The following is a 23965-nucleotide window of genomic DNA, read 5'->3' on the forward strand; positions in this document are numbered from 1 at the left end:
GTGGATACTCAGATGCTCTAAGGCTGCTTCCTTTGTACAAATCCTCCAGATATTCCTTCCATCTCAACCCTTAGTCTTCGTTTTCAATTATTAGTTCACAGTTTTCGTCCTTTATGGTATTACTTTTTACACCCCTTTCCTTAAAGTACTTTCTCTCTATCCTATAAGCACCCTCAACTTTTCCATATACAAGATTATTTTGTTCGCCATCACAAATATTTTTCATCCACGCTTCTCTAGCCTTCCTCGCTTTACGACATATTTCGTTCCTTATTCTCTTGTAACAATTCTGCTCTCCCTCTGTTTCCGCAGCCTTTTATTTTCTCCTTTCTTCAATGAAATCTAATACTTCGCTACTTAATAACGACTTCTCTTTTACCAAGGGCTTCCTCAGCTTCTGCCTGCATGCCACTTCTAATGGTTTTCCAACTTTCTTCCACTGATTTATTGGTGGTATTCTCCCTTATTCTCTTTTCTACAGCTTCTTTAAAAGCCAGTTATTGCTAAACCACCTTTAATTTTTCAACTTGCCGGATGTTTTTCTCGACTTTCTTCATTATTTTAAATTTTAGTTGGCATTTCATCACAACTTAGTTATGGCTACTGTCGATATCTGCCCCTGGGTAACTTTTGCAGTCTCTCACCTGGTTCCTGAATCTTTGTTTCACTAGAATGTAGTCAATTTGGAGTCTGATAAGGTCTCCTGTCATAATCCACGTGAATCTTCTTCGCAGGGGATTTTTGAATAAAGTGTTGGTAACTACTAGCCTATGCTGAGTGCAGAATTCAAGTAGCCTTTCTCCCCTTTCATTTGATTTCCTAATCCATATTTACCACCTATCATTCCGTCTTGACCTTCGCCGATGGCTGCGTTCCAGTCACCTAAAATGATTATCTTCCCCTCTTACCTGCTTTATTAACTTCCGTTATATCTTGGTAGACATCTTCTACTTCTTCATCGTCATAATCTGATGTTATAATGTTAGGTCCGATCTCCGAGAAACGGAGAAGCCGTTCCGAATTGTTTTCCGCTAGGCAGCTGAGTGTCCCTTTCCCTCTCACCTGGCCGGCGAAGGCGTTAAGGGGTAAAAATTGTTCCAACTGCCACAAAATTAGACGGCAAAGCTGGGTCTGGGATTTCTAAGGGGCCGTGGCCCTTGGAAAACGCGCGCGGAGCGTCACATGTATCATGATATAGAGTGAGTGGAGCAGTTGTTAAAGTAAATGTTTCCTTGCTCGTAGTGAAATGTACGTCGATGTACCGGCCAGTATGGTCTCCAACTTCGCACATGAGAAGAGAAGCTGCTTCCCTCTCCCCCGGGTTCAGAGAGGCATAATTATTGGCGGCCCCCAGTCGCCAAGTCACGGTATCTTCGCAGGTTTCGGTACCATTAAATGGTCTACCTAACCCAAGGATAGACCAACACCTCCTTAGAACACTGTCGGTTTTTTTCCGCGACTGCTTATTCGACGAGATATCTCGCTTATCTCGCAGCTAACCTCAATAGTCGATCGACCATCCGCAACCCGGTTGACGCACTTGGTGGCTTTGACCTCACAATCAGTAGCGACACATCATTAATGCTAACGAAATGTGGTGGTGGTTGTTTCATAAAATCTTCATGATTTGCATGCATACAATTGTATGAAGCCAGGTTGTACTCAAATATATAGTTATATTGTTTCTATTGAGTGACATCTATCCTTCAGACTTTCCTCCATATTCAATTCATATCTCAAGCTAACGCTTGAAGTGTGGGGAAGTGCTATTAAATTTGCAGTGAATGAAAAACAACATTTCCAAATTAATAATTTTATTTAATCATCCTCAGGTATTCTATTTCTACGCCATTACTGACTGTTTATGACCACTTTATGAGTGAAAAGGTTTCATTAAGTTTGTTTCGATTTTCGAATGCACTTCCTTTTACACACATTTCCTGATACCAAGTATCCAGTTTCACAAACACACTTTCCATTCTTGCAGATTGATTTTTCCATCAGACACTCCTTGGTGCTATCGCAGCTCTCGCCCAGGCCAGCACCTGTAAGAAAATATAATGATAAAATATTGTATTGAAGTTAGAGATGTGCGAGTACTCGAATATTCGAGTTGACTGGAGTAGTAGGTACTCGACTCGAGTGTTTCGAGTTGCGTTACGAACGTCGAGTAGTTTCGGTAACAGAGCTGTCGAGGCCATTAAGTTCCGACAATTTGCCGACAGGAAGCGCTATCATGAAATGATATCGTTTTTCAAGGCGATGCGTCGTTCTAAGCCTTAGCCTGGGAATTTCAGCTGCATATATACGTAGCAGTCATCCACTTTAATTGTCAACGTGGGCGCCGAATACCTTTTCGTCAGCCGCGGCGGCCCACCTTCTTCCTATTTTATTGTGCGATACTTTCATACTCTACCCAAATTTCTTAATTAAAATACCGAGAGAATAGACAAAATTTGTTGAGACTTCTGAAATAAATGAAAATAAGTTATATAAAAATATAATTATTATTATTTTTTTTCCTTTTCTTGACCTTATTTAATATATAATATGGTATTTCCCAGAGTATAGGTCATTTATACAAAAGTTAGCAGCCAACGTATCGATTTATTTTCTTTTTCAAAGTTTAGAGGTATGTCAAAATTTTTTGTATATTCCATTCTGTTCTTATATATATGTTTATATATACATATTTCTTTAAATTATATTGTATTTAAAAAAAACCAATTGTTCCTTTTTTATGTATAAATAATGTGTATCGTCTTATTCTCTGTATTTTATATTGTTTCACACTTTTTCTAACATAGCCCTGAAAATGATTTAAGAAAATAAATCGAAACGTTGGCTGCTTACTTTTGTATAAATGACCTATACTCCAGGAAATACCATATTATAAAAATATAATTTAAGGTTTTGGTAGGCACTTCCGGTTTTTGCCGATTTTGACACAATTACCATTAGCGTTCCTCATTATCATTTGCTTTTTACATAAGGCTTAGGATTCAGAATAGAAAATTCAACAGGGGATCAGAAAAATGATTAGAAAGTGCGATTTTCTGAACGTTTTTAATCGGAGTAAATACTTGATTACTCTGAGCGAAAAACTAAAACTTTTTCTCACAATTTTCACAGAATTTTATAATAATAATTATTAGTAATATTATTTTCTTTTATATTTTTAATTTCAGGAACATTCAGAGGAAAAATAAAGTTATTCATTCATAAATATTTTTAAGATTTCAAAATTTGAGATATTGTTGTCCAGCATGTGACAATGTCACATTGTGACATATAAAGGTTTCGCTGCATAAGTAGAATAGAAGGGATTACACTACCAAATATTTTGTCTGATTTATAAAGCAATGGATGTAAGAAAGGCTTTCACCAAATTTTACCATTGAGCGCAGAATAATTTCGCCCCAAGAGCAGTTTGAAGTTTCAAGTTGAATTCTGCGCCAAAAACGTATTTCTCGGGCGACGCCAGGTTGATGACGTGTGAACCTTATGATGTCCGCATCGCTTGTATAAGGAGTGCATTGTCGTATACGTTATTTCAAGTATAAGTAAATACTAGATAAAACGGAGAATTTTAAATGAGTGGTGGAAAACCTTATGTATATTGTTGTGTGCCGAGATGTGAAAATACCTCTCGTTAAACGCCAGAAAAGTATTTTTTGTGGTGCCAAACGACCCAGACCGGGTAAGGCGGTGATGCGACGCTGCACGGAGACTGCATATTCCTTCAGAAATAGGCTATTATAGAATGTGTGAGGGCCATTTTAATGTAAATCTCTTCTGCTTCTCAAAGAGATTTAGTTCCCATTACTCCTTTTGTTGTCTTTGACCACACATCGCAAAAATTTCGTGGGTGCATAAATATATACGTACTCAACGGGAAATTTTACTTTTTAATTGCAAATATATCATTCTGCTTCAATTTATGCTGGATATAATGATTGTTTCGTGTGCATTTCGAGTTGAGCATATTTGCCCTGGTGTTCACTCTTTGTTTCTATCTTGCGCATTAAAAGCCAACCACTGCAACGGAAAGGGTCTTCGACGCTAACCTGGGTATGTGTCAAATAGTACAAACTAATACATGATAATCTCAAATTTGTACTCCAGGAACACTATGATATCGAATTACTCACGGTAAACAGAAATAAGCACATTTGACTCTCAGTGCCGCCAGGTCTATAAATAGAAGAACAAATAGTAAATGTAACAAACCTGTTTATAAGTAGGAAAAGGAGCTGAAGAAATTATTGGAGACAGTCCCGACCCCTCAATCTTCACTACCCGAGCTCAAAGCGTTGCTCACTAGGCCACCGCCGCGGCGACCCGTCACGTGACTAAAATCATATAATCACAAGCGGAATGTCAGTGGAGTGCAGCAGATAACTACAAAAGGAGTATAGGATACTAAATTTCCTTGAGAAGCAGAAGTGGTACAACAAACTTTGTCCTAAAACTTTTGAAAGTGACTTTACGTGTAACTCTGATGTAAATAAAAGTGAACTTACGGATATTTTCATGTAAAAATCCCCATCTCTGAGTTACCCTTTCATTTTGATGACAATTGTTAACCATTTTTCATAGTACAAAACTGACTTGAACATTTTTCAGGAACATACAGGGTTTGTCCGGACTGAGTCGGTTTAAAAAAATTTATTGAGCCAATCGCTAAAATAGGGGGGTTTACTATTATTTTTTTATTGCCTATATCGGAAGATTATTACTCCTGGAGTACTTATTTCACGCTTTTAGATTTTTAAATGACGATATCTATTTTTCACGATTAAATGAAAAGTGAAAATTTTCAAGCGCGCGAAAACGCGACGGGTAAGGAAATCTCTCCGTGTGACGTATTTCTGGTTCCCCCTCCCGCCTTGTGAGGTGACCTTGATCGAGACTCTGAGCGCTGATAGGACGCAGGATGCTAGAGGGTAGCTGAGTACCTTGCTGTCTGGTAGCGCTTGGCTTAAAAAAGGTTTATTAATACCTTATCAAACGAAGAAAACTTTCCGACCTTAGCCAGTTTTAATAGGTGATTATTAAGACATGTTTCCCTGAGCTCTGTGCCTCATGCATGCATTGGTAACCTCAGACGATGTATAACTCCTATCCTCTCGTGTAGAAACTAGGTCTCTGTGACGTCACGTGGAGTGGCATCGCATGGGCGCCAATCTGGCCCTTTTCAAATGAGGATAAAAATGGACCATTGCCATTCGTCTAAACCGGTATTTCTAAAACGAAATAATTTGTATATAATGAATACAGAAATGGTGGGTAACAAATCGCAATCAATGCCTTTCGGTTTCTTTGATGAAGGAAACTACCCTATTCTTTAAAAACTTAAAAAAATTGGCTCCTTCTGCATCGATGCAGCGCTGCCAGCGCGTTTTCCAAGCATTGAAGGCGTCACGGAAGGCAATCTCCGGAATAGCCTTAAGAGCCGACGTGCAAGCTGCTTGGATCCCCACTGTCGTCTCAAAATACTTGACTTTCATCAGACTTTTCAGGCAAGGAGACAAAAAAATGTCCGGGGGGCCACATCTGGGCTGTAGGGCGGCTGCAGAAGCTTTGGGATGCCGGCCTTGGTTAGGTAGCTGTTCACAAGAAAGGCGATGTGAGTCGCAATTTCTGGTCGTCAGAGAGCACTTTGGGACCATCTTCGCGCACACCTTGCGCATGTTTAAATGCTCTGTCACAATGTCATCAACCTCAGATCTGATAAATTTAACATCTGGGCAATTAAACGAATACTTAGTCGATACTTTGCGCACACGATTCACATTGACAGTGTTTGTCGAAGTCGCAGGTCTTCCAGCACGGTCTTCATCAGCGACCTCTTCCCGGCCCTCCAAAAAGGTCTGGTGCCACCGAAACACGCCACTTCTTGCTAAATCAACATCTGGGTAAGCCTGCTTGATCATATCAAACGTCTCTGTCGCAGATTTACCGAGTTTCACTCAGAATTTAATCGCGTACCTCTGCTCTAACGAACGCTGCATTTTTTGCTTGCACCAATCACAGAAACACGTCGGGCAAAAATGTCTGTCCTGACTCTCCAGGTGCTCGGAGACAAACGACCAGCCGCTCGTTCGTTAGCTAGAAACACCTATCGAAATCAGTCGGTGCGCGCACGCTCCGAAGTACAATCGCGGCGGAAAAAAATCAGTCCTATTACTTTCCGGACAAACCCTGTAGGTGAATCAAAGCGAGACCTCTGCTTTAAAAAAGTGCTGTTCCAACGAAATTTGAATGCTAATCCTAAAAGAAACGGAGAGAACCCCGAATTTCCTCCCTTCAGAGGGCAAGAAAACAGCTATAACTATAGCACATTTGTTCATTTATTTCACAATTTACATCCAGAAACTAAGAACCAGTAATAAGTAAAGGATTTTATAATGGTAAGTCCAAAAATTAAAACATCCACGATAATTGCCGTGACTACTGCCTCTTTCAAAAGTGTAAACATTTCATCTGAAGAAGTTTCATTTCAATGAAATGATTCTTTTTGAGACTAAAAATTGTCCAGAGTCCTTGTTAATAATGTCAGTACACTTCCGGTATCTGCCAGAACAAAATTAACATTGTGTTTCGCCATGACGGTAAACTTTTGGCCACTATTTCCACGAACGCAGTGTGTTTACGGCTTCTTCAAGCATTACTCTCGCGACATTCATGAGGTTCACACGTCACGCGGCGTCAGCCAATGGAAATACGTTTCGCGCTGTGGGCGTGGCCGAAGCTCCTAGCGAACTTTCAAAGCTACTTATCTCGGTTATTTTTTTTTAATTTGAGCTCTAAAATTTGGCGTGTGTGTTTTTCATTCATATCTTTTTGGTTTTAAATAACGAAAACCAATTTTTAATTTTGAGTGTTCCCTCCTATGAAATGTATTTCATAAAATACCTATAGTGGACCATAAGCACCGTATTGGCACTGCAAAACTGTCCATTAAACTATGGCGCAAAAGTTGTGGTTTGTAACTGTGATACGTACTGTTGTGTGCACTATTGCGTGTATATCCCTGATAGTAACGTGCTGAGTCGGTTATCAATGCTGAATATTGAAGTCCTGCATGTTGATTTTCAATGTGGATAGAAATTCCTGCCTGAGATAAACACGATTAACATATTATCAATATCTAAAATTTTAATTCAATTTGTACAATAGAAATAGCATTGAAAATGTATGCATTTTAAGGGTGAGGTTTTGTTTTGCAGTGATTTTTTTGTGATAAATTAAATTTTCGTTGCACGCAGACCTATCAGTAAGAAAATTAAATGTATTACATAAAATAGCTTTAGTGCACTATAAACACCGTATTATTATGGACAATGATGCAAAACTTTCCAATAAACCATGGCGCAAAACTGTGGTACATCACTGTGGTGCATAACCGTTGTGTGTACGAGGATGTATCCCAAATGATGATATGCTACGTCGAAACCTAGTGCGGATTTAATAAATATATGAATTCCTGGCTTTTCATTTAAAGAGAGAATAGCATATTCCTGTAAGTCATGCCTGAGATAAGGGCGACCCACATTTTATCAAAATTTACAAATTTCTTTCAATATTTCTACATTCGAGAATTAGCATTGAAAATTTATGCATTTCGTCTATCATTTCATCTAGAATATAAATTTTGATTAACTGTTCTTTTTTTTAGCTTGTTTGCCTTGAAATTCGGATCGCTCTATCAACAGCGACGCGAGTGGGGACTTTTGTAAACCCATTAAAATTCCCGACGAGCGACGTCACATTTATTGCCAAAAGGGGAATCTCCCATTGTAGTATTCGTGGTTATAATATTGGAAAATAGAAATGGATATTTTACAATATTGAACTCAGCAGGGAGAATCGCTGCAGTTGAGTCGTGAATTCATTTCTTACCCGGGGTGCAGGCAGCATCTCCGCCTTTGCCGTAGAATGGCGTCACACATTCACACACACCGTCGCCGTACTCTGAGCTGCAAGATGAATTGCCGACGAATTCGCAGCCAAGTGATTTGCTGCAGAAGCTGCCAACAGCCGTACTTCCTGCGTTAGATGAAAATTCATCATTAGCCACGATCTTTAAATTGGAGTTTTTACAGTTCCACTCTTGGAATACGTCATACATAAAATGTTATCTATGAAGCTTTTCCTACGCACTCGATTGCCGGACTTAAGGAGTGTGATAACATGATCGATCATGTGTTTCTGAACATAAAGGGACATTTCCTTTTGACGAAGTCACTTAGAAGTATCTTTTTATGTAAACGAATCGCTGGATTATTTATATTCTCTACTAGCCAATAGTTCTAGATTTCGAGAATGGAAGTCATTTTGCGATTGTCTTTTGAACACTAGAGCTATGATACTTTATTTTTTGCTCTTACTCCGGGCTATCTGATTATGCTTCTGCTACCGCACAGAGTTTTATATTGCATATTATTCAAATTCATTATTTTAATTCATTATTAAAAGTAATTCATGGGAAGTTATCAGAAACTAGTGCTGTCAGTAATAGATCGTACACGGAAAAAAAAGATTTGTTTAAAACTATCGAACTGGTGTGATAGGGAGTATTTTTGTTAAATATACTTAAACTTTAATGATGCAAATTATTAAGCACTTGATTTATTTTACCAAACGCTAGCGTGATCTCTTGATATATTTCATCAAACATTTTGGTATTGCATAATTTGGTCAGTTGCACGAAAGAGTTTGGTGAAAATAACTGAAATAATTTAATACGATTCTGAGTTTGGTAACTTTCTTCGAAGTTATGGTTAATTTTACGAGGGTGATTGCTTGTTTGGTAAAAATTATCAAACTCTACATTGCTATGCAAATTTGGTTTGATAGAATTTAATAAGCGTTTCGTAATCTATCGAACGGTCTATCGTACCTCTTTTGTTTATACCAATGCACATTTGCAGTTGAAAGAGTCTTAAACAGGCCGTACATAAAAGATAGGTTGGTAGAAATGATTTTGTTTTCATTATTTGTGATGGCGATAACGTTTTAATTTTGTTTACGTTCATTTTTCTGTTAGCTCCTACTTCAAATTTCAATGTTATCCGAAAGCTGGTGCACCAAAGACAATGATTGAATAGCGTATTATCTTGGATATTAAAGCTGTAAGGAAATGTTTGTATATTTCGACACATTGAAACTTTAATTAGAGATATTCCTGAGGTATAATCATTCGCGATCATGTTTAATAACATGTGGTAAAAGTCGACATACTAGACCCAATCCATGTTAAGGATATCACCCAGCACGTTAAAGCTATCTTTATATCGATGTAATAAGCCTGCAAATAAAGTTTTCTTGCGCATTTCCACTAGATATTCAGAAGGAGTAACTACTCAATGCAATTGTGTGCATCAAGTATTCCTCTTAAGCTTACAAAGGGAACATGTAGTCACACCTTATTCACATATCAAAACAAAGGTTGATTATTTACAATAATAATATATTACAGCGTTTGAGTTTTCAATTATTATGGCAACCGATTAAGACTAGTTGTTAGAGTCCATTGTAACCACGCGGGGGACCCACGTTCAATGCTTCATGCAGGAATACTATTTTTCCACTTTTTTTTGCATTTCTTTTGCAGAAACTTAAGTTAAACTCCTAATTTTATAACTTTCAATCAGAATAGTGTTTTCTGGAAAGACAATCTTTCACATGTGCACACTAGATCGGTTTTATTATCCTCTCGATTTTGATAATTTTTATCGAACTGCTGGGGCCATTTCGGTAACAAATACCAAATCAGTTTGATAGAATTTATCAAACTGGTTTGGTAATTATTACTGAATTTTTCAATGTGCCATATGAACCCAAAAGTTTGATAAATTTCATCAGAAATCGATAGTTCTAACCAAACTTTTTTTTCCGTGTAACATGTCTTCAGGGGCGGTCTGGCCAGGTCGGCTGGTCGGTTGTAGGAGCGCTATGGGGATCCCCTAAGCTCTGGGTCCTCTATGATTACCGACCAGCAGGGAAATGGAATATCTTAGCGTAGCCATCTCGGCGCGGCTGTTTTGGCGCGGCCGCTCGGCGCGAGCCACCTTGGCACGAGGTCATCTCGGCGCGGGTCACCAAGGCGCAACACGCTTTGGCGCGAGTCACCTTGGCGCGAAAGTGGGTTTTTACCCTCTCTTTTCGGTGAAATACTGAGGTAGTTTGCAGGTTTGGCTGATTATGCTCGATAAAATTATTTAATCAAATATTTTTATCGTTTATAGAACAATAATTAATTAGCATACATTTTAAGCTTAGCTTGTAAAAGAAATCGGCGGAGGAATTTTTAAAATTTGCGATCATATGCAGAATAATGAATTCAAATTCGGGTGTCTTCCTTGTTTTTACAGTTAAATCACTATTTAATGAGCGTTTTGTGTGGGGTGAAAGCTTTTTCTCATCAGTTGTATTCTGTCATTGAACTATTGAGGCATTTCGTGTATCTATAATCAAAATTGATTAATTGAGCAATTGAGATGCTACCTGAACCTTTGTTTTTTTTCTCACTTTCGTCATGTCTTTAGCCTCACTTGCACATGAAATAGTAATGGATGGAGGAATATTAAAAACATGCGATCATGTTCAGAAGAATTCATTCAATTTCTGTTGTATTCATCATACTTTTCTGTCATTTTTGGGTTGGGTTGTTATATTTTACACGCAAAAACAGGCATTTTTTTTTACTAATAACTGAAATAGCAATGGGCGGATGACATATTAAAAGGATGCGATCATACGTTGAAGCATGCATTCAAAATTGTGATTCTCGGTTTTTTCACTTGGCAGATAAGAGAAATCAATATCCCTCTCGCCTTCTTTGCTTCAAGTACAATGATGCTCATTAAAGTCAAAAGTGGTAAAATATACACACCACTGAATTACGATTAACTTTGTCCATACCATTTCTGCTTCGCGCCGAAAAAAGCGAATGACACTCAAAGTCTTTTGGACTTCCGTGTCCGAAAAACCCGTTCTTGGACGCATCATGCACTTACAATAGCAACCGTGCCTGCAAGTAAATTTTTGAAGCAACCAATTCATAAACTGCCAGGGTTCTGTACGCCACGATACACGATGAAGAGCTCGCGGCTCCGAGAGACTTTCTCTTTTCTGTTGCCTTGTTTTGGCCTGCCTCGCTAGGGAGAGAAAATGCGATATCCAGACTTCAAACAAAATTAACATAAAACGATACTGCAGGCATTTAACGTGTATGATCTCCGTACCTGCAATACTTACATTATACAGTACATAACAGTTCCAATCAATTTACATTGTCCCATTGGTTTCAAAGTAAGCAAAGATTTGCATTGTTTACAACAAATCCATCAATTCTAGTGGTGTAAACAATTTGTTTCCCGCAAACTACGAGGGTCGATAGAAAAAGGTATGAAAACAAATTGTACTGGGTCATTTTTTTTATATTTTCCATTATAGTATCTCTTCAGCTCTAAACACTTTGTAAGCATTTTTCCTATCATTTCTAGCCATCCAAAAAATAGAATTGCGGTATATCCTTTACATAGGCATTAATTTGGGTGACGGCCTCCTCCTTAGATGTAAATCCTTGTAAATCAAGCGATTTCTTCAAGTTTTGAAACGAGATAAAGTCACTGGACGCCAATTCTGGTGAATACGGTGAATTTTGTAATAACTGAAACTTTTTTTCCGTAAATTTGGCCATTGCAACTGAATACACGAGCAACCGTGCATTGCCTTGTTGAAGGAAAAACTTTTTCTGTTTCAAATAAGGACGCTTTTCTCGATTTCTTTTATCAACCGCCCTAATAACGGTGCGTAATACTCTCCTGTTATTTAAAAATTGAAAATTCCGTTCTTTTACCAGTTATTTTGTCGTTATAGTAAATTGATGAATCCATATTTCATCAAAAGTTATGTATCAACGCGGGAAATCCCCAGGATTGCGAAGGGAAAGCGCCAAATCAGCCTTTGAGTTGATCACGCGATTATGTTTATTCTCCATTGTGAGCAAACCCATATTTTTCGCACCCAAATTTTCGTGCAAAATTAAAGAAATTGTGCATTGCGATATGCCTATGGCTTTAACTACATCGCGCACTTTGATTCGAAAATCACTTGAAGCCATATCGTGAATTTTGTCAATCATTTCGGGGTTAGATTCTTCTACACGGCATCAGGAACAATGTTAATTGTTTTTGACGTACGGCCAAGGTTAAATTAATTAACCCAATTGTAAATATCTGCAGACAAAAGAAGTTTATACTACTCAGCTTTATATTCTTTAGCGTTAACTCTTAAAAAAACAAACGTTTGATCTCTGCATAATACTCCCTTTTATCCATTTTTATAAACAAATGAAAGTTGTTCACTACAGTTGGTAACAATAATGAAAATAAGAGATGGATACAGCTGAAAATTTAACAGCTGATTAGTCACGAATGCCGCTTTCTGATTAAAATTAATTTTGATACTAAAAGAGCGATTACTGGAGATTCTAAGGACGTATTGAACGGCCCTCTATTAACACTAGATCTGCCTTTATGTATGAAAATTGCAAGTTACTGGAACGAAAACTACTGTTATACCAAGTGCTCATATTTGGGCAACTTGATTTTACGCGCAAAAACCGGGTACTTTTTTTATAGAAAAAATTGAGCACAGGGAATACTTAAGAGACTGAGGTTGTTTAAAAATTAAACGCTCCAGCGTAGGAATAAATTTTCTTTCATATGCTTTCTGTTAGAACTCTTCAAACTCGGGTGTTTTGTTTTTTTTACCGAAGCAGTATTGCGGAAAACCCACGAGGAAACCCATCCAAAGACAAATAGATATGACCTCCACAGACTTTGTTTGGAACGTTGGAATGGAATGATGGGATGTAAACGTTCGTAACGTGGATGGAAAGATGGAATGGATTCACAATGCAATTCAGCAATATCAGCCAAATGAAGATGAAATACCTAATAGACGCCATGTCCTATTTTGGTGCAAATGCATCCATCCAATGCATCTCTATAATCGTGTAAACGCGGTATCCTAATGTGATTCGTAAATTATTTCGACTATTTTCCTTGTTATTGCGTAGCATATTTTGGTATGTTTGTCCGTTTTATGTAATCAATGAAATCTACTAACTACCATCCTAATAAGTTCAACAGACTCAGGCTTCAATCGATGGAAGTTAGACATATTTAAGTAAATAAGAGATCGTAACAGTTTTCCACAACTTTTTTTGCGGAAAACCCACGAGGAATGGTCTTGTGCCAGATGATGGCTGAGTGAGCCGAAACGCAGTAAATAAATTTGTAGAAAAGTGCTACGATCTTTTATTTATTTAAAATACCATTCTATTTCACCAAAAAGAAAAAGCTTTCACGGCTGAAAGAAACAGTCACTTTCGCGGCAGGACGTCCTGCGCTGACGTGACTCGCGCCAAGACGTCCCGCGCCTAAGTGACCCGCGTCGAGATGGCCTCGTGCCAAGGTGGCTCGCGCCAAGACGGCCGCGCCAAAACAGCCGCGCCGAGATGGCTACGCTAAGATATCCAATTCCCCGGCTGGTCGGTAATCATCGAGGGCCCAGAGCTTAGGGGACCCCCACAGCGCTCGCGTTTACCGTGTAAGGTAAAGTAAAAAACTCTCACAATCAGAAAACTTGAAATAAAGTTTTCTTTGCTGTAATATAATTCTACGTTTTTGTTTGTTGCTTTACACTGTACGCATAATGAGTGTAAAAATATTACATGTAAAGCAATAAAAAAAAATTGTCAGAAGATAAAAGGGAACCCCACGCTTTTTTAAAAGGGTTATTCGATAAGGTTATTTTAGAAGTGTTTTCAAATTCCAGCGCAATTTTAATGAAATATATCACCAAATAATAGATGGTAGAACAATTATACTTACATAATGTTATTTCATAATCTATGACATTCTCACTTTTCATACTATTATTTTATTTTACGAAATTATTATACGTTTAAATTCACTGTACGTCCGTTTTTATTAAATCACACTCACCTGCGTAACAAATTAGAGTCTGGTTGGTGTGGAATCCACTCTTACATGTGCACATTCCTGATCCGTGAGCGGAAATACACATCACGTTTCCGAAGCAATTGCTGTCGTTCACGCAAGGATCGCCGATGTGCGAATCTAGAAAATGAATCGCATTTTAGCTGCTTATACAACGAGTAAGAGAAATGGACAATAGACGAAGATAAGCTAGAAATTACAGAATATGGTATGGAGAAATAAGAAAAAATCATGATTGTTAAGGATGCGATTGAGAAACTGGAAGAAAGAATATTGCGATGGTTTGGACTCGTCGAAAATTCGTGGACGACAAAATTCCGAATGATATTCTCTTAAGAATGGTGGAAGGCCGGTGAAAAAGAGGAAGACCCAAGAAGTCATAGTGGGAGGCAGTAAGGAAGGAAACGTATAGGGGATAGTGATAGGAAAGTAGGAACTGATGGGGAATATTAAACACATATAAATATATTTTTTCAGGGAAATCTGCGTCATGTGAAACATGAAGACTATTGACAGCATGAATTCCTCTGGCATGTTTATATTTAACAAATTGGATTGATATCCCGCCATATCGAAAATTATACCTAGTAAAAGGCATTGCTATAATGAAATACGGGTCGGATTATGATTAAAGTGTGTAAGTTTATAAAGAAATTGTTGGATTTATTTATTATTGCAATCGATTCCACAAATGAAGTCCTGAATAGATGATTCACTTAGATGCATATTGCGCACGTATCACCGTTTACCTTCTGCGCAAGATTTTCTATCAGCGGCAGCATGGAATCCATCTTTGCAAGTACACTTTCCTTTTGCTGTCCTTTCGCTGCACTGCGAATTTGGGACTTGTTCACATCCGACGTTGTTCTTACATGTACTTCCGATCGTCTCGTCTCCTGAAATCGAAAATGAAAAATTGATACAGCAAAACTAAGACTATATTTTTCCAATTAACTTGCCATCGGAAATGGTCCGAAACATTTGATATTTCATGAATGTCAGGCAGAGAGTTTCGAAGACTAACTCATCGAGGAGAATACACAGGTCGAGTGTTGGTCTAATCGTATGAGAATGCTATCCATATTAGAATGATACAAACACGGTAGATCACCATTCCCTTCATAATATTTTGAATTAGTCGGTCTTCAGGGTATCATTAAATTACAAGTAGTTCTGACAGAAATAACGCTCAAGCTTAGGTAACCAAAATATCTTTGGCTAATGCCGCATTCATAAACGCATATATTTAGGAAAAAATCCTCATTTATTCATTTTCGATGTTTCATATAACATCGCTATGTTAAACAAAATTTTTTAAGTTTAATTATTAATAATAAATCAGGGTGTAGTGAATTTTTTATATCGCTAATTATTTTGAAATATATTACACTCAGTATCAACGGTTATGATAAAATTAAAATTTGTAATTCTTCATATACTTTCTTAATTCAAAAGAGGTCAATTTTCGTTGTGAATTGCTATGGCTCTTTAAAATTGAAAAATTGTTGCTATTTTTCGATTGAATGGGCTCGAAATATATATTACAAACATTCAACCAGTATTTTTTGGCGAATAGACTAGTTTCATGTGATTCAAACTTCGTTCGTAACCAAATGAATGGTTTCGGAAAGTTATATATTGCGCAGTATACGAAAACATTTTAATTTATAAATAATGGCATACTAGAATCGTAAACCTCGAAATTTGGAAGGTAGGACAGATAAGAAATCAAGAGTAATGGGCTGTAGTTACTTGGCACCATTTTAAGTTATCCTCATAGCTTCTTCGTGATATCTCTCTACCACGGCACTTTTGATGCTCTGATTATTTCCATTTTTTTTCAAATAGCAATTAAAGTTTTATAATGTTTTTAATAAATGTAATACAATTTTAATATTTTAAGCAAGTCCACTTTAACATCGCTCTAAACTTGCTTGAATACTCGATTAAAGGATACAAATGAAATCTCATTACCCGAAATATTCTTACAGATACAATCAAATTTTAAACATAGAACGCATTCGCTTCACAATGATACCTGGATCTTGCAGTGGATAGTAGCAGAAAAGATCGGAAATATTTCTTTACGCGTAAGTAAACACATCGTTTCCGGAGCACTGAATTTTTTAAAGTGCTTCGAATGCCCTTCCTTACCTGCTTTACACACAAGATCATCGCCTGCACTGTTCCCCATCTTGCAGGTGCAAAATTCTCCTATACACTCTGTGTTTCCGGTGCATTCATTAGAGCAAGCGGCTCCAAGTTCAGTATCTGGAAAATTGAAGGGATTGTTGTTAATTACATAATTTGTCCTGGGTTGATATGAATTTATCCCCTCTAGATTTGCGCCTCGAATTTTTAGCGATTCAGTAACATGGATTTTATTTTGATGACGGAATTATTTCAAAATAAACTTTGTTAGGGGGCTGGTTCATTGATTTCTTCGATTCCTGATATCAGTCATGAGCGATAGAACTGAATGTACTCCTCTAAACCGGTTTTCTGGGTCTCACCAAGTGCTTTGATTACCACTCTCGTATTTAAACTGTCTTACTTGGTTAATCAAGAAGACAAGTTGAAGCATTATTTCTTGATTTTTATAAAACCTTTGACTCGGTATATTACATCGAATTTTTATGCAAATTGCATTCGTGTTGGGTAAACGAAAAAGCAGTGAATAGGTTATGTGACTGAGAAAAAATTCCCCTGGACCGGGAATCGAACCACGGACCTTTGGGAATTAAAGAACCTGGATAGCGTAGTGGTCGGCGCAGTGGCCCGGAAAGCCAAAGGTCCGTGGTTCGATTCCCGGTCCAGGGGAATTTTTTTTCTCATGGTAATTCTTGTATATTTCACCGCCGTTCACGCGGCAGGGTTTGAAATATTACGCATACCGCTTTGCGCGGCTTTAGTGCAGGTTTGAGGCTCTCAACCGGTTGTGGCTTCTTGGAAGTCCTTTCTCCCTCGCGTTGCCATCCTTGATGGACCGCGAGGGCCTAACACCTAGTACCATTAGCCTCGATTTAATTGCCATGGGAATTAAATAACCTGGATAGCGTAGTGGTCTGCGCAGTGGCCCGGTAAGCCAAAGGTCCGTGGTTCGATTCCCGGTGCAGGGGAATTTTTTCTCATGGCAATTCTTGTATACCTCGTTAAGCTAGTTACCTCGTTATCTAAGCTAGTGCTGGTGGAGAGTCTCGTCTCGGCGGTCATTTCTCGGCATTGTCGGGACGAGACTCTCGGGAAAGGCGAGAGTCTCGCCTGGGTCGAGAGACTTGACGAGAGTCGAGAAGTCTCGCCCCTTCGAGATTTCTCGACACCCGTCGAGACTCCCGGGCAAGGCGAGAATTTCCGATTAATACCGCAATCAGTCGATGATAGAGATTACTAAGGTATCCCTTACGACTTTTATGGATTTGTTCACATTAAAAAATATTTTATTTAATGATTTACCCTCTGCATCCAATTTTTCAAAGAGTGTGCATCATGTCTGGACGAGACTCTCGGCGCGGCGAGAGTCTCGTTCCGACAATGCCGAGGAATGAAATTCTCGTCTCGACCGTCGAGACTCTAGGGTGGTCGAGGATTTTGGGTCGTTTGGTCAATTTATACATCACATATAGTAAAATAAAATTTTCTGAGCATTTCAAGCATCATACTCCCATATTTTGTCTTCATATTGTTTTGCGAAAAACGGGTAAACATATGTGCTATTGTTCATATTGTCGTTTGCGTCACGGTTACCATCCAATTTCGCGTTCACCAGTGTCGGTGGTAAAAGATTTTCAGTAATTTTTCAATGATTACAACTGAAATAACAGTTACTCCCCAAGTATAAATTTACTCGATAACAAGTGGTGTCTTCATTTTGTGTACCTCAACTTATTCCCATCCTGTAAATAGAAAATAAGAAGAAGTATTTTAATTTTTTCCCTTGCAAAAACTACCGATAAGGCAATTTTTTATGAGGGAATGTAATTCTTGGATTATATTTTTCAGATGAGCAATCGGATTGCCTTATATTGCTTTTAAGATAATTATAATTTTTCACTGAAATAGTGATATATTTATGGGCATTGTGTATAATGGCAGGCTTTTAGACCACAATGCGTCGTTGGAAGTTTTGTCTTTTTCTTTCAGGGGAATACTCGTACATTAGTATTGATCAGTTTTTTCACAGATATAAGAATGTGGAGGACATTGACATGCATGATATCGCCAGGCGCCAATTACGACTGATTCTAGCAGAAAAAAAGAATCAAAAAAGGGGAAAGACTTAGTTTAAACTCTCAATGAAAGGGGCAAAGATATTGTTTGGTAAATGTGTCTTAAAATGGTAATAAATAGGCAAAGAAGTCATTTAATTAATGATTCCGATGGTTTTCTAATTATTTAAAAAACATTTATGATAACTATTAAGACATTCGACCTTTCGATGATCATGAAGATGTGGGTTAAGTACTTACTGATAATGTATTAAAAATTAATTAAATATTTGCTCAGAGAAATGTAACGACAGGAATGAATATCATTCCGAAGTATCTATGTATCTAAAATACTTAAAAATCGAGCAATGTGCATCGGTAATGTTTGGTAATAATGTGTTGAAGGTATCTGGAAGGTTAATTTGTAGGAACTTTTTTTAATACTCTTTTCCGACTAAATTCCAATTTTCCTTTCGTTCTTATATGTGCGTTGCAACGCTGATACGTCTCGGTATTTTAGTGCCAGCCAGACTTCTCAGAATACTGTCAGGGTATGAATCGCGTGACTGAGAACTTGCCTTGTGTTTTGGCACCTGGAGTCGGGGAAGTCACGAAGAATTTAGGAATAGAGAAGAATGCCTCGGTAAGACTTTCGCGGACGGTGAGAGTAAGTCAAACTGTCCCTTTCAAGGCGCAGAAGCCATAGGCAATACCCGAAGTTCGAGCTCAGCGGAAAACGTAGTTGCAGGTTTCTGGATGTCAGAATGTCACGTGATATTTGTGGCCATCACTTGCGTCGGAAATGTATTTCGAGTGTTCACTTATTATCATGAATTATTGTGTATTATTCTCTCTTATCCAGCCTAAATTCGAGCTTGAACATGAAAACTCGAGTCACATTATGCACCTGTCATTCCGTATCATTTGTTGCTGCATAAAAACATCACAACTCGGCTCTTCGTCTCGCTTCAAGTGCACTACACTTATCTCTCCAGAAATGCTTCTGAGAACATGTGGGGAACAACTCGGTTCAGTCGGGAGAGTCGCTAACTGACGCATAATGATCTTTAATTAAGATTCATTTAATTGTTATATCTATAAATTCTTGATATTGTCAGGATGAGAATGACGTCATTCCAATTCTTCACTTTTCATTTCTGAACGAAAGTGGATTTCGCCGCAGAAGCGCCATCATCGGAGCATGCTGAGTTTCTTGGTGGAACAAACTTAAAAACAACTCAAGTGGAAAAGGTAGGATGGAAAACGTTTGGGGTTGAAGGTTTATGTAGGAGGAGGTTAAAATGCGTGAAAGGGATCGGTCACTATAGGCGAAACAATTGGCAATTACAAAATCACTAGAATAATATCTGTTTTTCACCAATGTTTTTCTCAAATTACTTACTCAAATTACTCATATGAAATTGAAAATTATGCTCACTTTCCGGCATTAAATTGTCGTGAGTTCACCTGAAACGCGTAGTGGCCCCTTGTGCTGGGTATATATTTCCCGTGTACGCTTAGGTACAACATACTAGCAGGAATATTTCTCGGGTTTCCCACCGGGTGTCGTATCGGGTTGTAGTTCCCAACGTTTCCATGACTAAGTCCGTCATCGTCATCAGGGGTTAATGATTAACTCAGATTCTACAACATACTAGCATCTTTAAAAATATGTGGTTCTCAGAAAAAAGGAACACTCCAAAGAAATAAATCAATTGTTACTCTGTCCAACGGGGATGTAGAAAAGAAAACATTACTACAGAAATGAAAACAAAACAACTTCGACTTGTAACACACGAAAAAACGTCAATCTTCCGGAATTTTTTCTTGGAGCATGCGCGAAATAAGTCGATTCAGTTTTTATTGCTCTTTGTGCATGCTTCTCTCTCATTCTAGTGTTGTCTAACTGATTTTTCAGCCCTTTAGAAAATTATTACGAACATAATGAGGTCTTTCTAATATTTCAGTTACAATTTGAACCAAATTGGGTTTCAAATTTGTTGTAACACCAATGAGCAACAATAACTCAATGGGACATAATTGAAATATTTTACAGTTCAATTGGGAGAGGAGCTCGAGTTGAAGGTAAAAAGGGGGTTGAAATTAGTGAGTAAAATTGTGACTAAGGTTTACTTTGGAGTAGGGTAGATTTAATTTACCCATGTATCGACGTGTTTGAACTATTGATCATTGCACCAAACATAAGGGCTATTAACAACTTCAGTTTCTCTAAAATGATAATTTTGTACCAATTGAACAGATTAGCCACGTGCAAAACTTATATCCAGATGAAGGTGTAACTGATTTGAAAATCTCTTCGGTTTATTTTTCAAATGAGGGTGAGTATAAAAGAAATAGCTAATTCTATCAATGCATGAGATCGATTTCCATAACATTACGCCTAGAAATGACTCATTTTGATAAATATTTCACACTCATAATCGTTTACCTTTTACGCAAGTTTTTCCATCGCCTTGGTCATGGTATCCGTCGTTGCAAGTGCACTGTCCTTTTCCATCACTTGAGCTGCACTTGGCATTTGCGATTTTTTCACATCCTGTGTTCATAAAGCATCGATTGCCGATACTTTCGGCGCCTGAAATTGAAAATGAAAAATCAGTACAACGAGACTCAGCTAATTGTTTTGCAATTGACTTGACATCAATATATATTTCTATACGCCTAATAGTTTGTGTGGTACTTGAAAAACGAATGTGCTGACATTTGTGAAACGGGTGCATAAAATGCTGGCGTTTTGAAAATAAACTTTTCGAGGAAATTACGCAGATATAGGGCGGTATAATCGGTCGTAAATACTATCCATATTGCAGAGATACATACACACAAGGGAAGAGCGTTTCTATTTATTGTATTTTGAGAACGTCCCGCCGGTCTTTATTGTATCATTTAAATACAAGTTGTCCTGTCCGAACGTTCAAGCACTTGGGTGACGCCGCAGTCGCCATTGAATATGCATTCATTAAAAAAATACTCATTTCAATTTTTTTAGACAAGAGTTCATTATGTTAGGTTAATTTTAGTATAAGGCTAATTTTTAAAACAAATGTCTTTCTTTGAGATATTCAGTTCTCGGAATCAACGGATGTCATCAAATAATTGCATTACTTATAGTATTACAATAAATCATTATTACGGTATAGTTTTTAGTAATGGAGTTTTAAACATATTTAAAATTAAATCTGTATGGGAAAAAGTATTAAATCGTCTTAGTAACACAATGGTGTAAAATTATGTGCCACTTGAAATGAAATTTCGTTCACACCTATATTTATGATATGCTGTGATACATTGTTGATGATATGATATCATTTTTATATTTCTAATAGTGGTTCTAGTTGTAAACATTGGAATAATAAAATATATTGGGAATATAACACTGTGCTAAATTTAATATACAATAAAAAAGTATACATGAAATCTCATCACCGGAAATATTTTAGTAGCTCTAATCGAATCGTAAACATTTTCCCCACAAATTTTTGCGTCAAGAAGTTATTATGAGTATGAATTTTTTACCGCCTACATTTTGCCTGCTACACTCGACAAGTTAAATAATAAAATATCGATAGGGATTCAGACGCTAAAATTAATATAAAATACTTGCTAGGGTATTTCACAGCTAATCACAAGAAACATATGGAATCTCTCCACTGGAAATATTCCAGTTGAACGTATGAAATATCAAATAGTGAACATTTATCCATAAATATTTCAATAATAAACTTGCATTGAGTATGAATATATTTCCTCTAACATTTTCCATGTAAAGGTACTTAATTTAAAAATCATAATACTAAATGCAGTCGCTCATATTAATATCTCATATTACAACATTGAAATGGTGATTAACACATCGGATTGCTAATTGTTCTAACTTCGTAGGTACCTATTACGCCGTGTATAACTAGTATTTAAATCGACTAAGTTGGTCTTCATCACCTTCAACACATTTAAAGCCGACACACACAAAGATTCTGGTCTATAGTGTGCTTCATCTTATTGAGCGGCACACCGTTTTAAGTGTCCACGCTTTATTTTTGTCGCAGTCATCTCCGTGCTTAGAATCTCGAAAATGAAGGAAATAGTTAATATTGAAAACTTAGGTCAAAAAATAATTTCAAAATCTCCTCATTGCATTAAATCCTTATCGTAGTATTTGAGCGAGATCTGTTTTCACTTGGTGGTGGAAAAATTTGAAATAATTACTTTTATGGGGCCTTTATAAATTATCTATTTTATTCCTCATTACAGGCAAGCAATCGTAAGGGGAACAAAGAATGGTTCTATAAAATGGCATCTCAGATTTTATGAAATCCGTTATATAACACTGGAATTTGGCATTACTTTGTAAAACCAAATTCTGACGAACTTTTTGCTCAAGTAAATTAGAAAATTGTATACATGTCTTTTCCTTACACTTTTCAGTTACTCATCACAGTGTACATACATTCCAGTGATTATTATTGAGATAAAATAGCTATTGCCCCAATAAACACCCATAAACGTGTCATATAGGAAAGAAATTAGGTAATAAGAGGTATTTGAGCACAATTATGTTTCTCTAAGAAAATTTATGAATGCAGCTCACTCTCTCGAGTGTAGTGCGAAACTTCCTAAGTCTCCACAGACAGGATCTGAATGCCGATCGACATTCAGTGGTGGAAGTGGCCGTTTTCATGTGTCGGTAGGTCACGTGACATGCATAAAACCTCTTACATGGGACATTTATTTCGGGCATACGCTTATTCACGTACGATCATTCTTTAACCGGCTGTGACTACAGCTTAAACATCGGTTTAAATCACTACAACTTTTATTCCGTCACAAGAGGCATTGAGAAAAAATATCGCGACTAAAATCATCACAATGAGTGTAATTAAATAAACCTTCCAGTGCTGTTTCGCGGAATTTTAGCGTAACAAGCCGTTTCCATTTTCTTTCATTGAAGTATGATGTTCTCTCATTAAACCGTATCGAAACGTTTGATAACAAAATTCTAAATTTCTTACACCGCCTTTCCACTTTATTTCCACTTACAATGCGAACCAAATTGGGTGTCTACGCAGAAATGGCATCATATCAGCAGTAAAAACACAATTGCCCAAGCTTAAAGCATTTATAAGTGGGTAGCGTAGAATGTGACAGGGAATGCAAAATTTAATTTTTTCCCGACGCATAGTTTGAACCAAAATTTCTCGGATTTCTCATCGTGTGTGGTATTTGTTAATAAATTATTTTAAAGCTTTTAATGATTTCGGATTAGGGTTGGCTTAATTTCCTGGGGTATCGATGCATTTAAGTCATTGGTCATTACACCAAAGATACAAGAAATTGAGGGCTTCAATTTTTCTAAAATGTTAGTTTTCTAACAATCATAAATCTCACAGTCATATCTAAAAATCATGAATGGCATAAATGCAATGAAACGCGGCTCAGTTTGTAATTCAAAAGAGTTAGTCTACACAAAGATTGATTATATATATTATGGAAAGTTTCCACATATACCTAAAGATGTGAAAAGAGGACTAATTTATGATACATTTTGTACACATCATGGCTTACCTGCTACGCAAGATTTCCCATCGTCGTTAGGAATCATTCCATCGTTGCAAATACACTTTCCCTTTCCTGTAGCTACATTGCACTTCGAAGCTGTGACTTGTTCACATCCTAAATTGTTAAAGCATGTGCTTCCGATTG

The 23965-nt window shown here is 37.3% G+C and overlaps 1 protein-coding gene across 1 annotated transcript; it reads right to left on the minus strand.

The window, feature by feature from the left end:
* Nucleotides 1-1828: 1828 nt before the first annotated feature.
* LOC124164233 (stabilin-2-like) lies at nt 1829-23965 on the minus strand. Its single transcript, XM_046541468.1, has 7 exons — nt 23828-23965; nt 20694-20840; nt 16194-16310; nt 14789-14935; nt 14025-14159; nt 7906-8052; nt 1829-2045 (listed from the first exon to the last, which is right to left on the minus strand). The coding sequence occupies exons 1-7, from the start codon at nt 23862-23864 to the stop codon at nt 1894-1896; spliced, it is 882 nt and encodes a 293-aa protein (XP_046397424.1). The 5' UTR covers nt 23865-23965; the 3' UTR covers nt 1829-1893.

Source organism: Ischnura elegans, chromosome 8, assembly GCF_921293095.1.
Source record: "Ischnura elegans chromosome 8, ioIscEleg1.1, whole genome shotgun sequence".
NCBI lineage: Eukaryota > Metazoa > Arthropoda > Insecta > Odonata > Coenagrionidae > Ischnura > Ischnura elegans.